This window comes from Limulus polyphemus, unplaced genomic scaffold (genome assembly GCF_000517525.1).
Source record: "Limulus polyphemus unplaced genomic scaffold, Limulus_polyphemus-2.1.2 Scaffold2210, whole genome shotgun sequence".
Taxonomy (NCBI): Eukaryota; Metazoa; Arthropoda; class Merostomata; order Xiphosura; family Limulidae; genus Limulus; species Limulus polyphemus.
In genome coordinates, this window is record NW_013667820.1 from 42,718 (window position 1) to 62,175 (window position 19,458).

Here is a 19,458-nt window from a genome sequence, read left to right on the forward strand (position 1 = left end):
TGTGCCCCTTCACACCTGCACCCTTCAAAGAGAGCCCAGAATAAGTGATATGGATTAATTTCGTACCCACCTCATCAATGTAACTGATGGTAAATCCTGGGAAACTGAATGACCTAAAGGAATAAAAAGTTGTTGTCTAGCATCTCTAAAGGCATTGGTATGGGCAACAAAATCTTCAAGATCCTCATTAGCCATAACAAATAATCAAAAACTTATCATTCATAGAAGTGATAAATAGTGATCACATGAATCAGTGAAAAGGATTTATCCCCTTTCATAGCTGACAGTGCCTTAGGGAAGAAGAGCCAGTCTGAGGATGTAGGTAGAATGATAAAGCATCCTGTGGACAATCAGCACAAACCACTTCAACTGGTGATGTCTATAGGTCAGCAGCAACGAAAAATAAACCTTCAGGTAAAGTTGATACATGGCATATGAGGCTAGTCACAAACGGGTGTTGAGAAATGGCATGTGATGTAGCCTTCCAGTTTGGTAACTTGAATGGTCTTTTGGGACAAAGGACCCAAAGCAATTTGGGGAAGTTGGAGAGTACTGGGGACTCAAAGAAATTTTATCTTGAGTATTGAACAGTAGTCGATAAGGCCACCTTATACAGGGTGATTGTGGAAGATGCAAAACCCTTGCCAAAGAGCCAGGTCAAAAAAACAAATTATGGTTGGCACTTGTAATCAAAGTAGGTTCAACCTCCTCTCAATACACCATTGTCGGTATGTGTGCCATTTCTATTGATAAATGTCCATCAAGGGACAAAGACAATACATGGCAACCATAGAAATTAAACCCTGACATTGTAGGAAAAACTGCATAACCTCCATGCCAGGTGTACCATGTCAGATCATGGCTGCCTCCACAGAGATGGACAAAGAGGAAGTGAAAGATGTGGGCACTCCTGAAGGTACTGCAGAAGCAGAAACTAGGGTGTAACTGCTAATCCAATGCTATCAACAGGACCCGAAAATGGGTTGGAACAAATCATAGTTAGTACCTTGGGTAACATATGAATTGAAGGGAAGACCTAGAGTTGTAATCCTGTCCCATCCTGACAGAATGCATCCATTGCCAAAGCCCAAATATGAAGTAAAGGAGACCAAATTACCAGTAGTTGGGTGTTCAAATGAGTGGCTAATGCACCAATTATCAGTGTTTCAAAATGAGAGGCAATCCAACAGAAAACCTTGCGATTCAGGATCTATTCTGTTGGGAGAATCTGTCTGGGTCGAGACAATTAATCTGCTACCAAAGTTATCATCTGTGGAATATGGCAAGCTAGTAGGGGTGATATGAGAGGAGTGATCCCGAGAAAGGAAATCCATGGTTTAAAAACAAGGAGCCCTAGACCAAGTGACCCTCAACAGGAATTGCAAGACACCACCATGGAATTGTTGGAGTGAAGCATGACAATTTTCCCTTTAATAACCCCAGAAGAGCAAGGACTAAAACATTGTATTGGTAAGCCTTGTTGTCCATGCATAGACCCTGGAATGTCTGACTGTTGGGATACACACCCAATCCCCAAAGCAAGGCATTTGTGAAGAGATGAATCTCTGGACAAGGTGGTAGCAGAGGACCCCAAATTTTAGTATTTTCCCGACTTAACAAACCCTCAAGATTGAAGAATGATCCTGAATAAGGAAACTGGTGAAACCAGTAAATCAATGTTTATGATCCCTAGGTCTCATAAAGACCATTGAAAGGATCTCTTGTTTGCTCATCTCAAAGGCATGAGGGATTTGAATGATGCTCACATTCCCAAAAGAGATATAACCATCTGTGCCGTGGGAAAAGGAGAGGTGGGTAACAGTTGGGCTTCCTGTTCCATAGTGTGGAGCTGGATGGGAGTCAACTGAGCCTGACTGAGATAAATGATAAAAAAATACCCAAACTGATGCCATATTAGTTGGAGCAAGAATAATGTTTCAGCTCTGAGAATGAAGCCTACCTTGGTTGTTTCTGAAAGTAGAATATGGGTGTAATGGTGTCAGCAGTACAACCATACATTGAATGGTGTGTGCACAGGGCTGATGGAGGTGAAAAGAAAAATGTTGTACGATTCGGCAGAACCCATATGGTGTCGTTGCTAGTTCGAAGGTAAAAACCCTGAAATGCAGTACTCGACCCTTGCGCACAAAAAACGTTGATAGTGACATGACACCATTATAGCAATGTGCAGATAAGAGCAGGCTATATTGAACTTGTGAACATTGCCAACTCAGACTGAGGAAATGAGTCACTTGTGATTTGACCGATCTTGCAACCACCATAAAAAATTAGGAAATAAATATAAATTATGCCTCTTTCATTCTAGAATGAACACAAATTATAACACAAAAACATAAATGTTTAGACAAAATAGCTTAAATCTCATAACATTATACATTTGTAAATATTTATTATTTTTATTATATTGACCTTTCAGCCTTGCCTGGCTAAACAATACAGAAGTTACAATGATACATAAAACTGACCTTTGGTCTGTACAAAGTAACTTGTCTTGGCTTTGTTTCAGTAGACTAGAATTTTGTAAAATACAGTCACATTTCAATTACTATACATTATATATTGATATAGATTATTGCTATTTTGAAATAAGTTCATAAACTTATTTTTCTTAAAACATAGAACAGTAACTAAAGAAGTAAAGCAAAGAATTATCTCTTCCAGTTATAACCTTTGAACTTGGTTGCTGCTTGACGTAGGTTGCTAAGCCTTTAAAAAATTTCCATGTGGATGATATGAAACAAAATATTTTTTTAGGTTTTATATATATAGATATATATATATACATTTTAATAACTAAAAAATCATAAATTACTACATTAATACCATGAAATTCCACTATAATATATCAAGCTTAGTAACTAAGATGTATTTGGGTCTAAAAAAATATGAAATTTTGAGCAAACTAAAGCTACACCCTCCCTCCTTGAAATATTGGTTCAAAAGAAAGAAATGGTGCCAAGCAGAAGTTTACAGAACATCTATCAACATGACAAATCTTGTTTGTGACAGGAAGCAAACTTATATAGTTTCCCTGGTAGTTGCACAATAATAAGTCATGTGGAAGGTGGGAGAGTGAAGAACTTTGGGTTAGATGATGCATGTAATGTATTATATGAACAACATTTAGAGTTGAAAGTTATGTGGTTGTTGATAGAACAAGAATGGCTAAACAACTAAAAGCTTATAGTATTTCAGCAGTAAATTTACATCATTTGAATGAAATTTGCTAGAATCTAGAGAAATTACATACTGAAATTTTAAGCTACATGAACAATGATTGTTTGTATACTTTGTTAAAGCATTAAGTTATTGGTGTTAATATTACCATGGGTTCTTCTAAAATAATGACTGAATTAAGCTTTTACTTTTTATTACTCAAAAGTTATATGATCATTGCAATTCAAATTTGCTATCAAACTTTATCTTGAAATATGTACATTGTATCATTCAGTAAGTAATAACAGATTGTTTCAAGTAACTTGCTTTGAAATCTCATATAGTTAGCTCCACAATAATCATTGACAATATGCCTCATGTCACTGACGATGGTAAATACTTGTAAAATTGTGAACCAAAATTTTGAAAGACCTTATGATGATACGCATGTGTGGTGCATTGCCTTTATGTATATATATTTTTTTTACTGTCTACCAACTTTATTTAATAAGCGAGTATAAGCGCCAAGAATTTAATTGCTAAAATTAGCATGAAATGATAAAATTTTATAATTACTTTAATCTGAAATTTTAACCTTGTAAATAAAAAGCTTTTTACCAAAAATTTATAACCATATCTTTATTTTTTGTTTTCTTGGAAGGTAATGTTTGATTATCGTGAAGATCTGGTCTATAACAAACATGTTTTTTTACATCAGATGTTGAATTTGAATCCATTTTAGAAATGCAAGATTATGAAACAAACATCAAAACTGTGATCTGTAGTATTATATTTGTAGTGTCCATTATCTCTTGTGTTCTATCTTCCAATAAGAACTTAAAATCAGATAAATTTTACATATATCACCTCATACAAGTCAAAGCCTCATGAAGAAAATTCTTCATTTAAATTGCAAGTTTTGGATGCATGTGACACAAAGAAAATTAGTATAGGCCCAGAACAAAGTATAAGACTAACAGATATGTAAAATTATGCTAAAAGTAAGAAACAATGGAATAACAATCTACCTGAATGGAGATACTGAGAAATGTGATTTGCCCGTTTGTAGATATTACAGAGGAAGAATCTTAACTTTTAAAAAACTTGCATTGAAATGTATGCTAAATGAAATGTCATCATAAATACTACTTAAACATGTGTTGCTAACAGTGGCGGCACTACAGGGGGCAAGGAGGAGGACATTTGCCAACCCAAATTTTTTCTTGCCCCCCCCCCCCAAAAAAAAACAACAACAACAACAACTTAATCTTATATACACAGAGCAAATGTAATGTGTATAATAAGAAAACACATTTGCACACACACTACCTTTCTATGGGATGTATTGTTTTCTTGTATGCTAGAAGTTAACTAAATATATCCTACAATAATAGTTATTCTCTTTAACCTTACTTTATTATACTAATGGTACTACTGCACTAAATAATAATTTATTTAATTCAATAATGCTCAAAAGAACATTATTCACCAATTCACTTTTAGAGGGACTTTGATATCCCCCCCCCCCCCACAGGGAAAAAAAAATTAAGCTAGATATGTTAGAATGGTCAAAAACCTTCTGATCCTTTCCAAGATCTGTGAGTATTTAGGGGCTTGAAATCACAATACTTTTAAAGTACTTTTTCAAACCCAACATTGGCTCAATGTAATTTAGCATGTTAAAATTTGGGGGAATAACGAGTCCCTTTAAAATTACACAAGTACAAGATGTATTGTTTTGACTCCCAAATGGGAAAAAAGAAAACTGTTGTAAAGTAATTTTTGAGGAAAACAAATCATTTGAATGAATGTTATTGAGTTAGTCAACAAATGTTGGAGATAAAAGAATTTTAAACACCAATTTTGTATTATTTTATACCTATGTACATTTGTTAATAGTTTTTAACTATTTTACATCTTGACCTAAAAAAATATACAATATACAGTGGGTACCTACATGGTTATATCAATGTGGAGAAAGCCACTAAATAAAAATATGGACAGCAAGACTAGAAGAATTAAGTTTAATGTTTCTGGCTTCATAATATGTTTTATGGAGTTAAATTTCAATAACTGCTTAATCTTCAAAGCAGTATTTTTTAAACTTTTTCTTCCACCATATGTTTTACAATGAAGAACCAAATGGACTCCATGTAGCTAATTGCAGAGTACAGAGGTATAAATAGAAGGAAAGTTAGAAGAAAGACAGTTTCAATCAGAAAATTACAAGAGGAAAATTTTGGCTTGCAAAGGATTCAGGTAGGTGGAAATCTGATGCAATTAGAGCTATTTAAACATGGAGAAGGAAGAATTGAAACAAAGATATCCTGGTGTTATGAGAAAAAAATTCTATATATTAAAAGAGTTCAATCATATGATTTCTCCAGATCACACCGCTACAATTCACTAATCACAACTAAAGCATTAAGGAAGAGTTACAAGAAAATCAGTAACTCTTAGAAATTTCTAATAAACAAAAGAAGCAAAAACAGGATATAATTCCTGAACTTGGAGCTCATTAAAATAGGCCTCCATGTATAAAGGGTAAAGAATGAAAATCATAAATGGGAGGAAAAAGGTTGAATTCAACTTTCACATACAGGTGATTATACATAAAACTACACACTTACAATTATTGTGTCTTAAAAATTACCCATCTTACTGCATATCTAAACTGGTTTTCTTTATTTCTCTTCTTTCTGGTTCTTTACACAGTACAAGATTGGGAGTTCAACAAAGCACATGTAAGCATGCAGGATTGTGTAAAAGTGATTCTACCGTGTTTTAAAATAATGTCAGTTTTACTTTGGTTAAAAGCCATTTTTCAAAGAGAAAATGGATGTTCACTTCCAGACCAATAAAATTTCAGGATACTGTACCAAAGAAAATTCACTTTGGAATAGCCTACAATATGGGCAGGATTTCAATAGCTACAAAATCCAGAGAATCTGAAAATGGGCATTAGAAATGAGAATGTGAGATTGAAATTCATACATAGGTCAGACAGGCTATCCCATAAAAACAAAGATTAAAGAATATTCTAGAAGCTGGATACTGAGAAAAACTAACTCATCTTTTGCATCACACTTTATGAAACTAAACTTAAATTTCATCTGGAAGAAAAACTGCAAAATTTTATGTATGTAAAAAAAAAATTAAAAAACAACAACCCTAATCGCTTGGAAATCTTAGAAATAAATACATGTATAAAAACAAATCCAGATAAAACTCTAAACGACCAGATCAACTTGAGCTCTTCCTTGCTTGTAGGTGAATGTCAATGTTATTTCCAGACTTTTGGTTAAACATGTATATATATACACATATACATATACACACACCTGTTTACAAGATAGTTCAGTCTATACCTGTTGATGCCTTACTTGAGCTCCTCCTTGCTTGTAGGTGAATGTCAATGTTATTTCCAGCCTTTTGGTTAAATATGTATACATATACATATACATACACCTGTTTAAAAGATAGTTCAGTTTATACCTGATGATACCTTTACTGGCAAAACCATGGTCATAATAAAGGAAATATTTGTGAAACAACAGTCTTTGTTTTTTTCAATTTTGTAATCATGGAATTTCATTACATACTGATAGTTTCAAGTATTGATTATAATAATTTCAAATATATTTTTAATATCTAAAATGAGTCTGTACTTTAAAATAAGGTCAGAAAAAACAACAACACAGAATGAAAACTTCATACATGTTTGAAATGACAGAAAGTATTTTCTCTTAAAACAAACTGGAGAAAATAATGTTGATGTGATAAGATTTCCACTCAACTATCAATATTCTCATACCTACATACCCTACGGTCAAAGAATGATGGGTAAAAATAGCTACAAAAGTCTACTCTATTATATTTGAACACACATAAATATATCCCTTTCTGGTATATGAAAAGAACTAAGTATGGAAGACATTAACACACAGGGCAGAAATGATATGTAGGCCATAATTAACCTACTGAAGAAACAAAAATAAATTTTCATCAACAAAAACTTTGAATGTCTGTATACTATATAAGAATATAGTATATTATATAAGAATAAAGTAATAAACATATTAAAACAAGATGTTAAGGAATGAATGGTTCCTTCATATTGCTCTTAGCACATGTTACGTATTTTACAGAACTGTTCATGATTGAGTAGTAAAATGCAGCATTCTATTTCAGGTAACAACAGAATGTAATGTGTCACATATTTTGTCTAAGATGCATCATTTTTTTTTAAACCTTATGGTTCCTCTAGTTTTATGATGTGAAGGAAATTTTGAAAATTAACAAACATCAACAAGAGCTGTTCAAGTGGGAACCCCTACTTACTCCCCACACTATATAACCTTACTTGTAAATTATGAGACCAATACTTTACACACGTGAAAGGGATGATGTGGTTTAAAGTAGTGATAGGATGGACTTCAATGTACACTCAGAAGTAAAAGTAGCAGTTTTAAGTACAAATGAGGCAAGTAAATGCTTGGGGGTCTTGAACTTGTGAGCTAAAAATAACATTTAAAATTAAAATGTAGTCATATTTTATCTACTGTAAAAGTCTAAGATATTTTATTTTTAAAACAGAAGTTAGCCAACTGTTTGAGTCTTAACTTGTATTTTTTTTCGAAGAGGTAACAGCTCCTCTAAACTTCCAATAGCAAACAACCAAATAGTGAAAATGCTTGACCTGATTATCCTGCTCATTGGGGCTGGTATTAAGGGTTAGAATCATATTTCAATATCTAACTATTCTTGCTATTTATAGAAAATGTGAAAAAATTTCTTTTAAACTAAGTTTTTATTTGAAATAATGTATATTTATATTGTGTGCATTTTTCATTATTATTATTATTTGTTGATTATGTTATTTTATCTATAATAATGGAAAATTTTTGTCTGAAACTGTTTTTGATAAATACTAATATATTATTGTCAAGCTACAAATACCGTAATTCTTACATATTCTGAATGTTATGTTTGTTTTTGTTTTGTTTTTGAATTTCGCGCAAAGCTACACGAGGGCTACCTGCGCTAGCCGTCCCTAATTTAGCAGTATAAGACTAGAGGGAAGGCAGCTAGTCATCACCACCCACCGCCAACTCTTGGGCTACTCTTTTTCTAACGAATAGTGGGATTGACCGTCACATTATAATGCCCCCATGGCTGAAAGGGCGAGCATGTTTGGTGGGATGGGGATTCAAACCCGCGACCCTCAGATTGCGAGTTGAGCGCCTTAACCACCTGGCCATGCTGGGCCTCTGAATGTTATGAAACATTATAGTACTTATCTAAGTAAATGCTAGAAATTATTAAGCAAAAACAATACAAACTGTTTGAGTGGATCAATATCTGGTTGGACACCACTTGGTAACTGCAGGTACAACAACAGTTTCTCAACATCTGAAAGTTGTCCAACATCTTCCTAATCAGAAAATGAAAAGGAAGCTTTAAACAAAGTTTAATTTTGTGAAAACGTCTAAACATACAGTTCAACATATACTTTAGAAATATTTATGGGGTGGAAGACTTTTTCAATTCTTACCTAACCAGTTATACTTTGAATAGGTTATTTACTTCTTTCATTACATATGATCTTAAATAGTAACTAGGAGAAAAAGGAAATTTATGAAAAGTCATCAAGTCATAGAAAATGCAATCATTGCATCGTGTACATAGTACATTCATCTTCCAGTCACCATTTATAATTATTTTTGGCTATGAGGGATTTAAAATTTATAAAAAAAGTAAAAACTATTACTGTTATTTGAAAAACTACATGTTATGTATATTTTCATTTTTGGTGATGCAAAAGTAATGACATAATAGAAAATATCTGTATTGCATTTGAAATGCCAAGGGACAAGATAAAGCACATTAATTTTACATCTTTTTAAGCTATGTTTACACTGATATAAAGTTTATGTTTTTGAGTAACATTTGGTTGGTTATTGAAGGCTTTAAGCATTAGTGATGGAGATTAGCTTTATGGTGTTCACTGTAAGCTAATGTGCATTTTACCTACATAGATCAATGATGAGTAATATAAACTAATCTATGGACCAGATGTATGGCCTCAAACACCCTCAAAACTCTCTTTACAAGACATGAGCTAAAAATTGTACATTTGGATACAGATAAATTAGATATGTAACATTTTTTATGGTGTGGGGGTTCTCAGGTTGATGACTAGGAAGCTGCATGGAGCCAAAAGTTGTTCACCAATTACCATAGAGAGTATGGTGTATAGTACATGTGTGTGTTCCTTGGCAGTTTCTTACCCTACTTTTGTAAAGAACTATTGTGATTATGTTTGCTGTTGACTTTGTAAAGCTGGAGAGGACTGAGTTACTGAGAAGAAATAGAACAAAAAATCTTGCTCATTACAATTATGCATTGATGTAATATAGGGGTTTCCAAACGTTTTAGCTTGAGGCTCTCAATACCTTTACCACCCTAATGATTTAATAGAAATTCTAAAAATAGCTACTCTCTGGTACCTCACTTTTATTATAACATGTTCTTTTTTAACCAAAATCTCAAGCACAAACAATTTTATGTAGTAACATTTTATTGCAATAAATAGAGTTCTTGCCAAAAAACATTGCTTTCTCTGGAGTCAGGAAAGTTTTAAACAAAATATTTCTACATGTGTTGAGGCCATCTTGTGTACCTCCAGTTTGGAAACCACTGTGTAATTTAAAATGTAAACATTTAAGAACTGGTATTTAGTTTAATAGTCTCAGAAATGTTTCTAATTTGATTTCTTTTAAAACAATGTTGAAAATTTAGGGTGTATAATGTGAAAAAGCTTATAGCATTTCTAAACATTTCTGATTTTATTCAGAGGTTCTACTGTAAGTGTTGTTTAATGTTCTTATTGGCTTGTGATCACAAAACCAGTCCCAAAACTACACAGTGATAGTGTCACTCAGATATTTTGTTATGGTTTAGTCCATTTTGTTACAATTTTATTACAAAGGTTAGTTTTATTAAAGTCATGAGTATTGAATGAATACTTAAGAACTTCTCAGTGCCTTCCCATTTTTCACTACTTGCTGCTTATCTGTATAAAGATAAGTGACTCCCAAAAATGAATAAAATTGCAAGGAACCATTTCATAATATTCCTCAAATGAGCAATACATTTCTCAGCCTTGTGTTTGGCCCTTTGAAATGTTTTTATCCAATTCTGAAAAGTCTGGAAAGCCTTAAGAAGTACTTCAATTTCACTTTATTTATAACTAATTTCTAATGTGTTTAATTGAATAATTTTGTCTATGTAAGTAATTATTAGATATAAGGTCAGGGTAATTTACTACATTCATGCAGGGCCATGAGAAATTTAAATTGTTAATTGTAAATAAGTTGATAAACATAAAAAGTTTATTGTATTGAATAATTAAATACACTTTTGGTATGATCCATTATAAAACACTACAATAACTCAAAAGGTAGTATATATGTTTGCAAAAAAAAAACACCTATTTCATGCCTAAATCTAACCTGTTATCTGCAATTTCTGGTAATCTAGACTGAAAAGAACACCATATTGTACATGCACATGCAGAAATGGAAAGAAATATTATTCATTTACACCATTTAACTTTTTCAGAACAAGGACCTTAATCCAAATTGTGGTTTTATAAAGAAATATGTAAAACACTGGTGTTATATTTCCTAAAAGGAGAGTCCATGGCTTGTAGAGATCATTATTTTGTAAAAAAATTATAATACATACTATAGTTTATCATGGAAGGAAAAATAAAATCTTTATAGCTGATAGCTTATTACAGCCTAACAAAACTGAAATTTTAAAAGGAAATATAGTATTAAACAAAACAGTCTCATGGAAGAGCACCAGTCTTCATCAGTAATTAAGAAATTATGTTGTAATAAAAAAGTAAACTTAAGTCACTAATAATATTTACTCAGACTGTCAGTATCAATGGAAGTTGAGTATAATATATTATAGTGACTTTGAAGTCTCAACATGTTGATACAGTCCATGTTGACACATCTGTTCATACTCTATATGATGATTTTTCATCTTAACATTAACCCTGCAATGTGGCTTCCATTGCAAAAGATTAGGTTGTAAGCTGTCACATCCAAAGCACATCACTCCTCCCTAGAGAGCAACCCTATTTCAACAGTCTGATCATATAGAAATCCATTGGTGCTCCAACCAGTGAATTGACTGGCATATCTTCAAATGGTATAGCATGAATACCCATTTCATTCTCCAACTGTTTGAGGTGTGTGACAATTGAACAGATATGTTGTGGAAGCACCTTATGTAAACATGACTTGTGTCACTTCTCCAGACTTAGATTCTTCTTGACTATGTTAGTACTGTTGCTTGGGTCATGTGGACAGCTTTTACCACTGACCTATGTAATCATGGATTTTCACCTATCAATGTGCCACACTTTGGTTATCATGGCTGAGGTATGGCTAGTTGCAAGTCTCTTTCTTGATGGTCCTGGTGCCCCAATTTCAAGCATATTGCTTTGTTTTCTACTGTCATTAAATACAAGGGATATTCCCAAACAAGAAATTCCAAATCTCCAATCTAGACACATCTTTATGATCTGAGAGAACTGAATAATTTGCATTGGACAGAGCTATCACATACATTTTAAAAGCAATAATTTTTTTTTCGCTATCACACTACCCATGAAATGCCAAACAATGTCAAAGCCAGTTGCTTTCACCTATTCAGTAGTTCAGCTACAACAACAACAAAAAACACACAAAAAAAACATTGGTGTTGGATTATCCCAGCCAATTGTCTTCCCTCTACTCATCAGTTCAACATTTGTGACAATGGTAGATAACCGTATTAGCTTTGCTATAATGAAGAAAAGGCAAACAAATTTGGTAGCAATACTTTGAATACTTGGATAGTTGGAATAAATGGAAACTTTAATTATGATTTATTAACTAGTCTACATGACACTAATTGATGTAATTGCTGCTCATGGATAATTGATTATATAAATTAATTGATTAAATTGCCCAGCTCTAGTTCTGATACATGCAGCTTTACAGCAACTTTATATCAGCCGTGGTTGTCACATGACTTGCTGATTTGCATATTCCAAATAATTTTAGAATAATGTACTCAACCCTATGTGTATATGTATTCTGGTCTACATTACTATTGTTAGATGCCTTTGGTAGCAAAATGATACTTTGTAGGCAACTTTTGTGAAGTTAGTCATATTGAGCTCTTTTAGGCAATTAGTTTAAATCTTTGTTTAATGGGGAAAAAAACATTTTAAGTGCATGGAAAGAAAACTGTTATGAAGTAATTTTTAAGGAAAACAAATCATTTGAATAAATATTAATGTGTTAGTCAATAAATATTTGAGGTAAAAAAATTTTAAACACTAACTTTGTATTATTTTACACCTATGTGCATTTGTTAATAGTTTTTTATCATAATAAATAACTGAGGGAAAGTCTAGAAGAAAGGAGGAGACAGTATGTCTCTCTAACAATTGGAAGGAAGCATTAACCATTACAAGGCCACAACAATGTACTAATTGATATCCTGAGATAAACACTATCTTCATCAAAATGGCATTGGATGAGATTTCATAAGAACAGGTAAGATGCACTTTGTGGATGCTATATGTATATACTCCCGGCCAAGGTACTCCACATATTGTCACCTGTTAAGTGAAATAATGGCTTGAGTTCCACAAGGCTGTCTTAACAAAGATGGTAATTTTGCTTCTTCTGAGTACTGAAGAATTATGCATCATTAAATTCTCAAAGGTAGCTGTTAAGATCACCAAAGTGGACAGGCAGAACATAAAACTACAAAATTCACCATAAAACAAATGAGAAGGAAGTAAGTAAGAACTTGAAAGACAAATTGAATGCCTCAGTTTGGTAGGGAAAACATAAATGTCAGTGTACAAGTAACGAGAAAATGAAATTAGAGAGGACAAGTGCATTTGAAGGCAAAAGTCTTGGAAAAAGTACAAAAAAAAATAGTTACCAAGGCAATACAAATGGCCTCAAATAGCATTGGTAGAAAGACTCCAATTAGAAAACAAGAATAAAAGATCCACTAATTACATTGCAAAAAGTAAGGTGGGGGGGGGGGACTCTGTGATACTGACACTTGGGGTGAAAACTTCCTGCTTGAACTTATAATATAGTGAAGTGGAAAGGAGCATACTAAAAAGATGAATTATTTTAAAATAGAATCCTGCTGGATGAGTTTGAATCTCACAACAACCGAGTTTAACCAATTATGTTATCTAACTTGAACTATTCAAAGTGGCCTTTATGTGCTCACCTAGACTCTCTAGAACTAAACATGAATACTACATTTTTGTATTGCTTACAAGTAGTATTTCAGATTATTTTGGTTGCCATGAATCAGTGCATTCTAATGATTACAAGTTTTTGATTTATAGCATTACATACTTCTAGTTAGACCAGTATATAAGATTAGCAATATTAATTACTAGGTTAAGTTTTACTTCTGACTTATGTAGATCTAAGTAGCCTGCTTTGATCAGAAGTTACTGATAATAGTCCATTCTAGCTGATGTATTCCAATACTGAAAAAAAAGCCTCCTATATGGTGATTTCTGATGGACAAAATTCAGGCTTGGCATGATAATTTTAAACTCTTCTATTTTAAAAGCTGTAATGGAAAAATTTTACTCAAAAAGTTTGAGTAAAACAAGATTTTAATCACTTTTGTTAGTTTTAAAAGCTTTACTGCTTTACCAGTTTAGGCATTTAACACCATTGAATAATTTATTAATTTGTTACTAAGAATGATAACAGGTTGTTAGCTAGTTCTAAAAAATAAATAAATTCTATCCTTTACTAAAGCGTAAAGCTAATAAGACAAAATAAAAAATAAATGAAGATCTAACAGTTATATTTCCTTCTTCACTAACATTTAAGAAAACTATGAATCACTTCAAATTTTAATTCATTCTAAAGTAAAAAATTCATCCCAAATTAAACTACAAATCACTTAATATCTAACTTCTTGTAAACTACAAATTCCTTTACATTTGAATTTCCTAAAACAACTTACCAAAATTCTTTCTATTTTCTTCTTTATATCTTCACTGAAAAAATAGATAAAACAATAAATTATTATATGAAAAAACCCTAAAAACAACATTAGCACTTTACAGAAAGTTGTTCTTGGTTTTGATTCAAATATAAGTTTATTTCTGTGCCTAATGTAGATGCAGTTGATGTCTACTAGCACTAAAAGTTTGAAGTTTTTTAAATAAGAGAAACATTCTCAATAGAATAACTCTGACCAACTTCTTAGTATCATAAGCAAATTTTGAGAAAATTACTGGCTAGAGAGGCATCCAAATCACAGACAATAAATAATGTAAAAAAAAAAAGTTCAAAAATAAACTCTTGTTTGAAGTAGCCATTACTCACATTCTCTCAATCAAAATATGTTAATTTAACTACACTCTTTGCTTTCTACAATACGCCTACTTTTGATCTATTTCTTTGTTTTACATCAAATCCACAGATATTCAAATTGCTGATACAGTAAAGCTATGTCAAGGTAAATAACGTAACTAGTGCAATAACATCACAAACAAGTGGAAGCACTATAAATGATAATCAAACAAGTTGATGAGCTAACAAATCTTTTTAAAATCATGCTGAATTATTTTATAAATGTCTTCTGACAAAACATTCAAACATCTTGCTGATAAACAATGCAAATCAAACTACTTCAAAAATCTACAATCTAAAGTGTCCCTATAGTGTCTTTGTATCCTTCATCAATCTCGTCCTTTTTGAAAAAGGTTAATCTTCCAATCATCAGGAATTTTTCTAGAGCCAAAATAATTTTTGTAAATAACAATTAAAAGTCCCAATAACTTTTTCTTGGCTTCTGCAAGGTTTTTGGATTAATCTCACTGAGGCAATAATTTTAATTCTAAAAGTTTCTTAAGTTGTTTTGCAATAAGCTTTCCCATTGTTATTGTGTTATATTCTCTCTTATTTACAGGATTAAAATTCATGTAAAAGATTACACCTCCAGCCAATATCCTTTTAACTCATACAAGAACATAAAGAAAGATGAGGTGCAAAAGGAAAAACAAACATAAATCAATTCAATATAAACCCCCACAAAGATCCTTCAATTACCATGAAAGACAGTTAAGAGATAATAAGGCCACTGCAAGAGCCTTTAAAAAATGTTTGACTTAATAAATATCATGGATAGTACAGTGATGGAGATGAAATGGAAGACAGAATAACAAGATAAAACATCTTAACTCTTTGCTTAGTCACTAAGCTTTTGGAAGAAATAGCAATAGTCAGAGTTAATGATATATCAATGTGAACAACATGGTCAGATGGCAAAAGTGAAATGAAACAAATCATGTCAGAGAAAATATTAAAATATACAAAGGATAAACAAGATGCGCCTCAGCAACGATGTTTGAATGACCATCACATCAAATGATATTTTATTTTCTAGACAAGAGAACAAAATACACAGAATACGCCAACATATGTTTCACTGGTCCGCCAGTGTATGCTGCAAGACAAATCATCAGATACTCAAGCAGAAATAATGGTAAACATTTAATTAGAAATAGAGCTTTTAGAATGGAGACAAAGTCTGCATCAGTAAAGTTTAACTGAATAATGTAAACCTACTTGTCTACAAAAATGCCTTTTAAAACTATCATATCATGACAGTAATGAAATCTTATTGTAAATCACACAACTTTACTAAAAGTACTGTACATTATAGTTCAAATAACAGAAATTATAACACTAACAGTAATACTAAAATTAAATAGAAAGCAAGTAATCCACTTTTCCATTACAGTTACAGTTTTGATGTGAGATCTGAAGTTTAGCTTACATTTAAAAGTACTTTACAAATTAGAATGTGCCATACACATGTAGATTAATTACATTTACATTTAATAATGCACAAATAAATACTTAGTACATTCTCATACATTTTTCATACTTTGAGAACAAGGTTTTGTAATCCTGATTATATTATTTACATACATAATTCTTGTGTTCCTTGCAAGTTTAAAATTTTCACTAGACCTGTCTATCTTATATAAATAGAATTCTTCATATATTATGATGTCATTTGGTCTTGCTATTAGTATTACATAAGTTAATGACTCAAATATATATAACTCGTAATTTCCATAACAATCTGGAGTCTTAATTAATAATCACTCAGTAAACATCTTCAACAAATTCTATTACCATCTTAAACTTAAAGTTGCAAGTTGTGACATTATAGGGTATACTGATCAAAATACTCAAATGATAATAACAGAGGACAAACCTCACTGAATTTTGTAAACAAGCTTTAATGTTTTCTGACTTTGAGGCAACCTCTTTATTCATGTTATTATCATTAACACTAACAGCTTCCTTTTTATTTTTCCCAAGTGATGATACTGATGATGTTCTTGACACGTGCTCTTTTATGTCATTGGGAGAATTCATGCAATTCCGACTAACGTTTGAGAGTTCGCCTGCAGATTGTACGCAACGACGATCCCCTTGATCATATCCTATAGTATTACTACGATTCCTGTTTTCCGTACATCTGAAGTTGACATTAGGCCTAAATTTAGGCTTACAGCCACTTTCGATACCATTGACGCTATTGCCAATTTCGAGTTTGTTCGTAGCACAACATTGATCCCCATTCAAGTCATTCTCTGGCGATATATTGACTTTCTTATTAATTATCTTACATACTTGGGTTTGCAAAACAGTTTGGGTTGTATCCATAACCAAACTCTCGCCAAACTTCTCCTTTCGTAGAATTTAGGAAAAATTTCAAGTCAACAGACAAGAAATTTGTGTCGAACAACTCTACCAATCTTACCATCACCATCTTGTTCACATAATCAGCTGTCTACCAAAATGATAAACATCCGGCGAGATATATTCTAATCATGAGTATGTTAAAAAATTGAAAATATTGTGAGAGCAATACTACAATTAAGTACATCGTAAACAGTATAAGTGAATAAAAAATATAAATAGATCTATAATTTTATATAAAGCATATACATTAAACATTATGATTACGTCGTTCTTTAAAGTTGTTGGGTTTTATTAATATTAGTGACTTTTACAAATGGGACACTTATTTCATATGATATTAGAGCTGTTATTTAAAAACATCAAACAACATTGTTTTTTTATTGTATTTAAATATACTATCCTGTTTTCGAAGAGCAAAACATAATAAATTATTCAAGACCATGATTCGTAACCTATAGTTAAATGGCTCCTATTGTCATGTTTTGACACCCACGTTTCTAAAACCAGTGACGTATTGTGGTCACATGGAACTGAATAACAATATAATATGTATCTGCTTGTTTCCTATAAAATGAAAATAATCAAATCTAAAACAAAATATTTTATCAACGACTGTTTTCTTTTTTGTTTGATTTGATTTTTGCCCCTATTACTTATATCATTGAAGTTGTAAAAGAATATTAGAAATAATATTGTGATGTTTTATTATACTCACATATTTTGACAGATTCACATTTTGAATTTTTATTGTGATAACCATAGATACAAATAACTCTAGATTGGCCAGTTACTACTCTTTAACATTGAGGAAAATGTGGGCATGCGGTCGCCATTGCTATGTGTTGAAGTTCGAACTGCAGACAATGTAAAATGGCTGAGAGTGACAGTCGTCCGACTAAGTTACGAACCGAAAGAACAAAGGGAACACAGTGCTATGTCATTAACCGTTACATATTCCATAATCAAAAGTCGAAGGCGGAGGGTGTTACATTTCACAAGTTAGTAAAACCTTTTTTTTTTCACCAATAATATATTAAGTTATAGTGGACGACACCGTCTTGGACATGTTGGCAACATCCAATTGGCGTGGATGTTTACATCTAGTTTCAAAGTATGTTTGCGAGTCTTTCTTGGAAGCCATTTCACCTACACAAGTCAGCATGACCGTTTGAAAACTTTTGATTGGAAATGCTGACAATATTAACTTCTCATATAAGTTGAAGTAATCATTCACGACATTTTATGTCGCCTGCTTGGCCAGTCAGGCTTTACAGAGATGCCGCCAAAACATACACTGTCTACAGATATGAGTTATGTGTACATTTACTTCGATGCTATCACTGAGTGTCAAGGTAGAAGTTTATTAAATATACCACTTTGCTTAATGGATGAGAGAAGAAATTTGGGTTAATTTGTATGGTTTAAGACAAGTCTAGTCTGATCAGTGATGTTATGGCTTATCCCGGAAACATTCAAATATAGGCTTAATACTGTTAGTGGACTCATTCTCAGAATTACATGAAGATTAAATTTTGGCAGGTGGCCCCTACCACTCCAAAATCCTTGAGCTGTCAGTGTCATTATGATAAATAATCAGTATGCAGTACAAGTGACTTGAAATATTTTATGTTGCTTGAACAAAAAACAAAACATATTAATGTAACTGTGAAGAGTGCTTATAACAGAGTGAGCCTAGTTTTATTACAGTATATATATGTACATGCTTTTCTATTTTGTTACATTTAATTGTAATGTATGTCTATTAGTTAAATGCATTAGATGTATAAATGTTTTGCACATTGCCGACTGTGTATTTGCATGTTCACATGAAAAAGAAAGTACTGCCCAAATGATTATCACATGAAACAGCAGAATTTGGCTACCATATAATTATGAATTGCACAGTACTATGCAAAAGTGTTAGGACAAAGTCAAAAATTAGATTTCAGGCATTGTTGCAACATATTTAACCAAAATATCCTTTGGGATTCTACTCCAAATGTCTCTAATACAATCTGTGTGGCTCTGTGAGGGCCATTGCATCATTTCATTGACTCCAGCAGCTTCTTTCTTAGCTAAATAATTTTGTGCATAGGTTCGATGAGTGTTTGGGGTCATTATATTCTTGGTTGTAGAATCCTTTAATAATAATATGCAAGCCACTGGGTATACATGACAGATCAGTATCTGATGGTACTTGTGCTGGTCCATTATTCCATCTAATTTGCAAATATGTCCTGTCGCCTCAGCAGAAAAACACCCCTAAACCATCACACTGTCCCCCCCCCCCATGCATCGTGGTAGGTGCTATGCATTGAGGTAAGTGTCTTTCACCTTTCTTCTGCCGGACGTATAACCTACATTTTGAACCAAATATTTCAGACTTGGACTCATCCGTCCATAACACCTTTTTCCAATCATCAATCGTCCAGTTTTG

The 19,458-nt window shown here is 32.4% G+C and overlaps 1 protein-coding gene across 1 annotated transcript in view; it reads right to left on the reverse strand.

Annotated features, from left to right (window-relative positions):
- LOC106466272 overlaps positions 1-17,482 on the reverse strand; it is a 47,526-nt gene extending 30,044 nt beyond the window's left edge. The window contains exons 1-3 of the mRNA XM_022394250.1: positions 16,528-17,482; positions 14,260-14,293; positions 8,520-8,611 (exon numbers count right to left, since the gene is read on the reverse strand). Coding sequence (XP_022249958.1) covers positions 8,520-8,611; positions 14,260-14,293; positions 16,528-16,982 — 581 coding nt within the window. The 5' untranslated portion in view covers positions 16,983-17,482. The remainder of the gene's footprint in view (positions 1-8,519; positions 8,612-14,259; positions 14,294-16,527) is intronic.
- Positions 17,483-19,458: the final 1,976 nt, after the last annotated feature.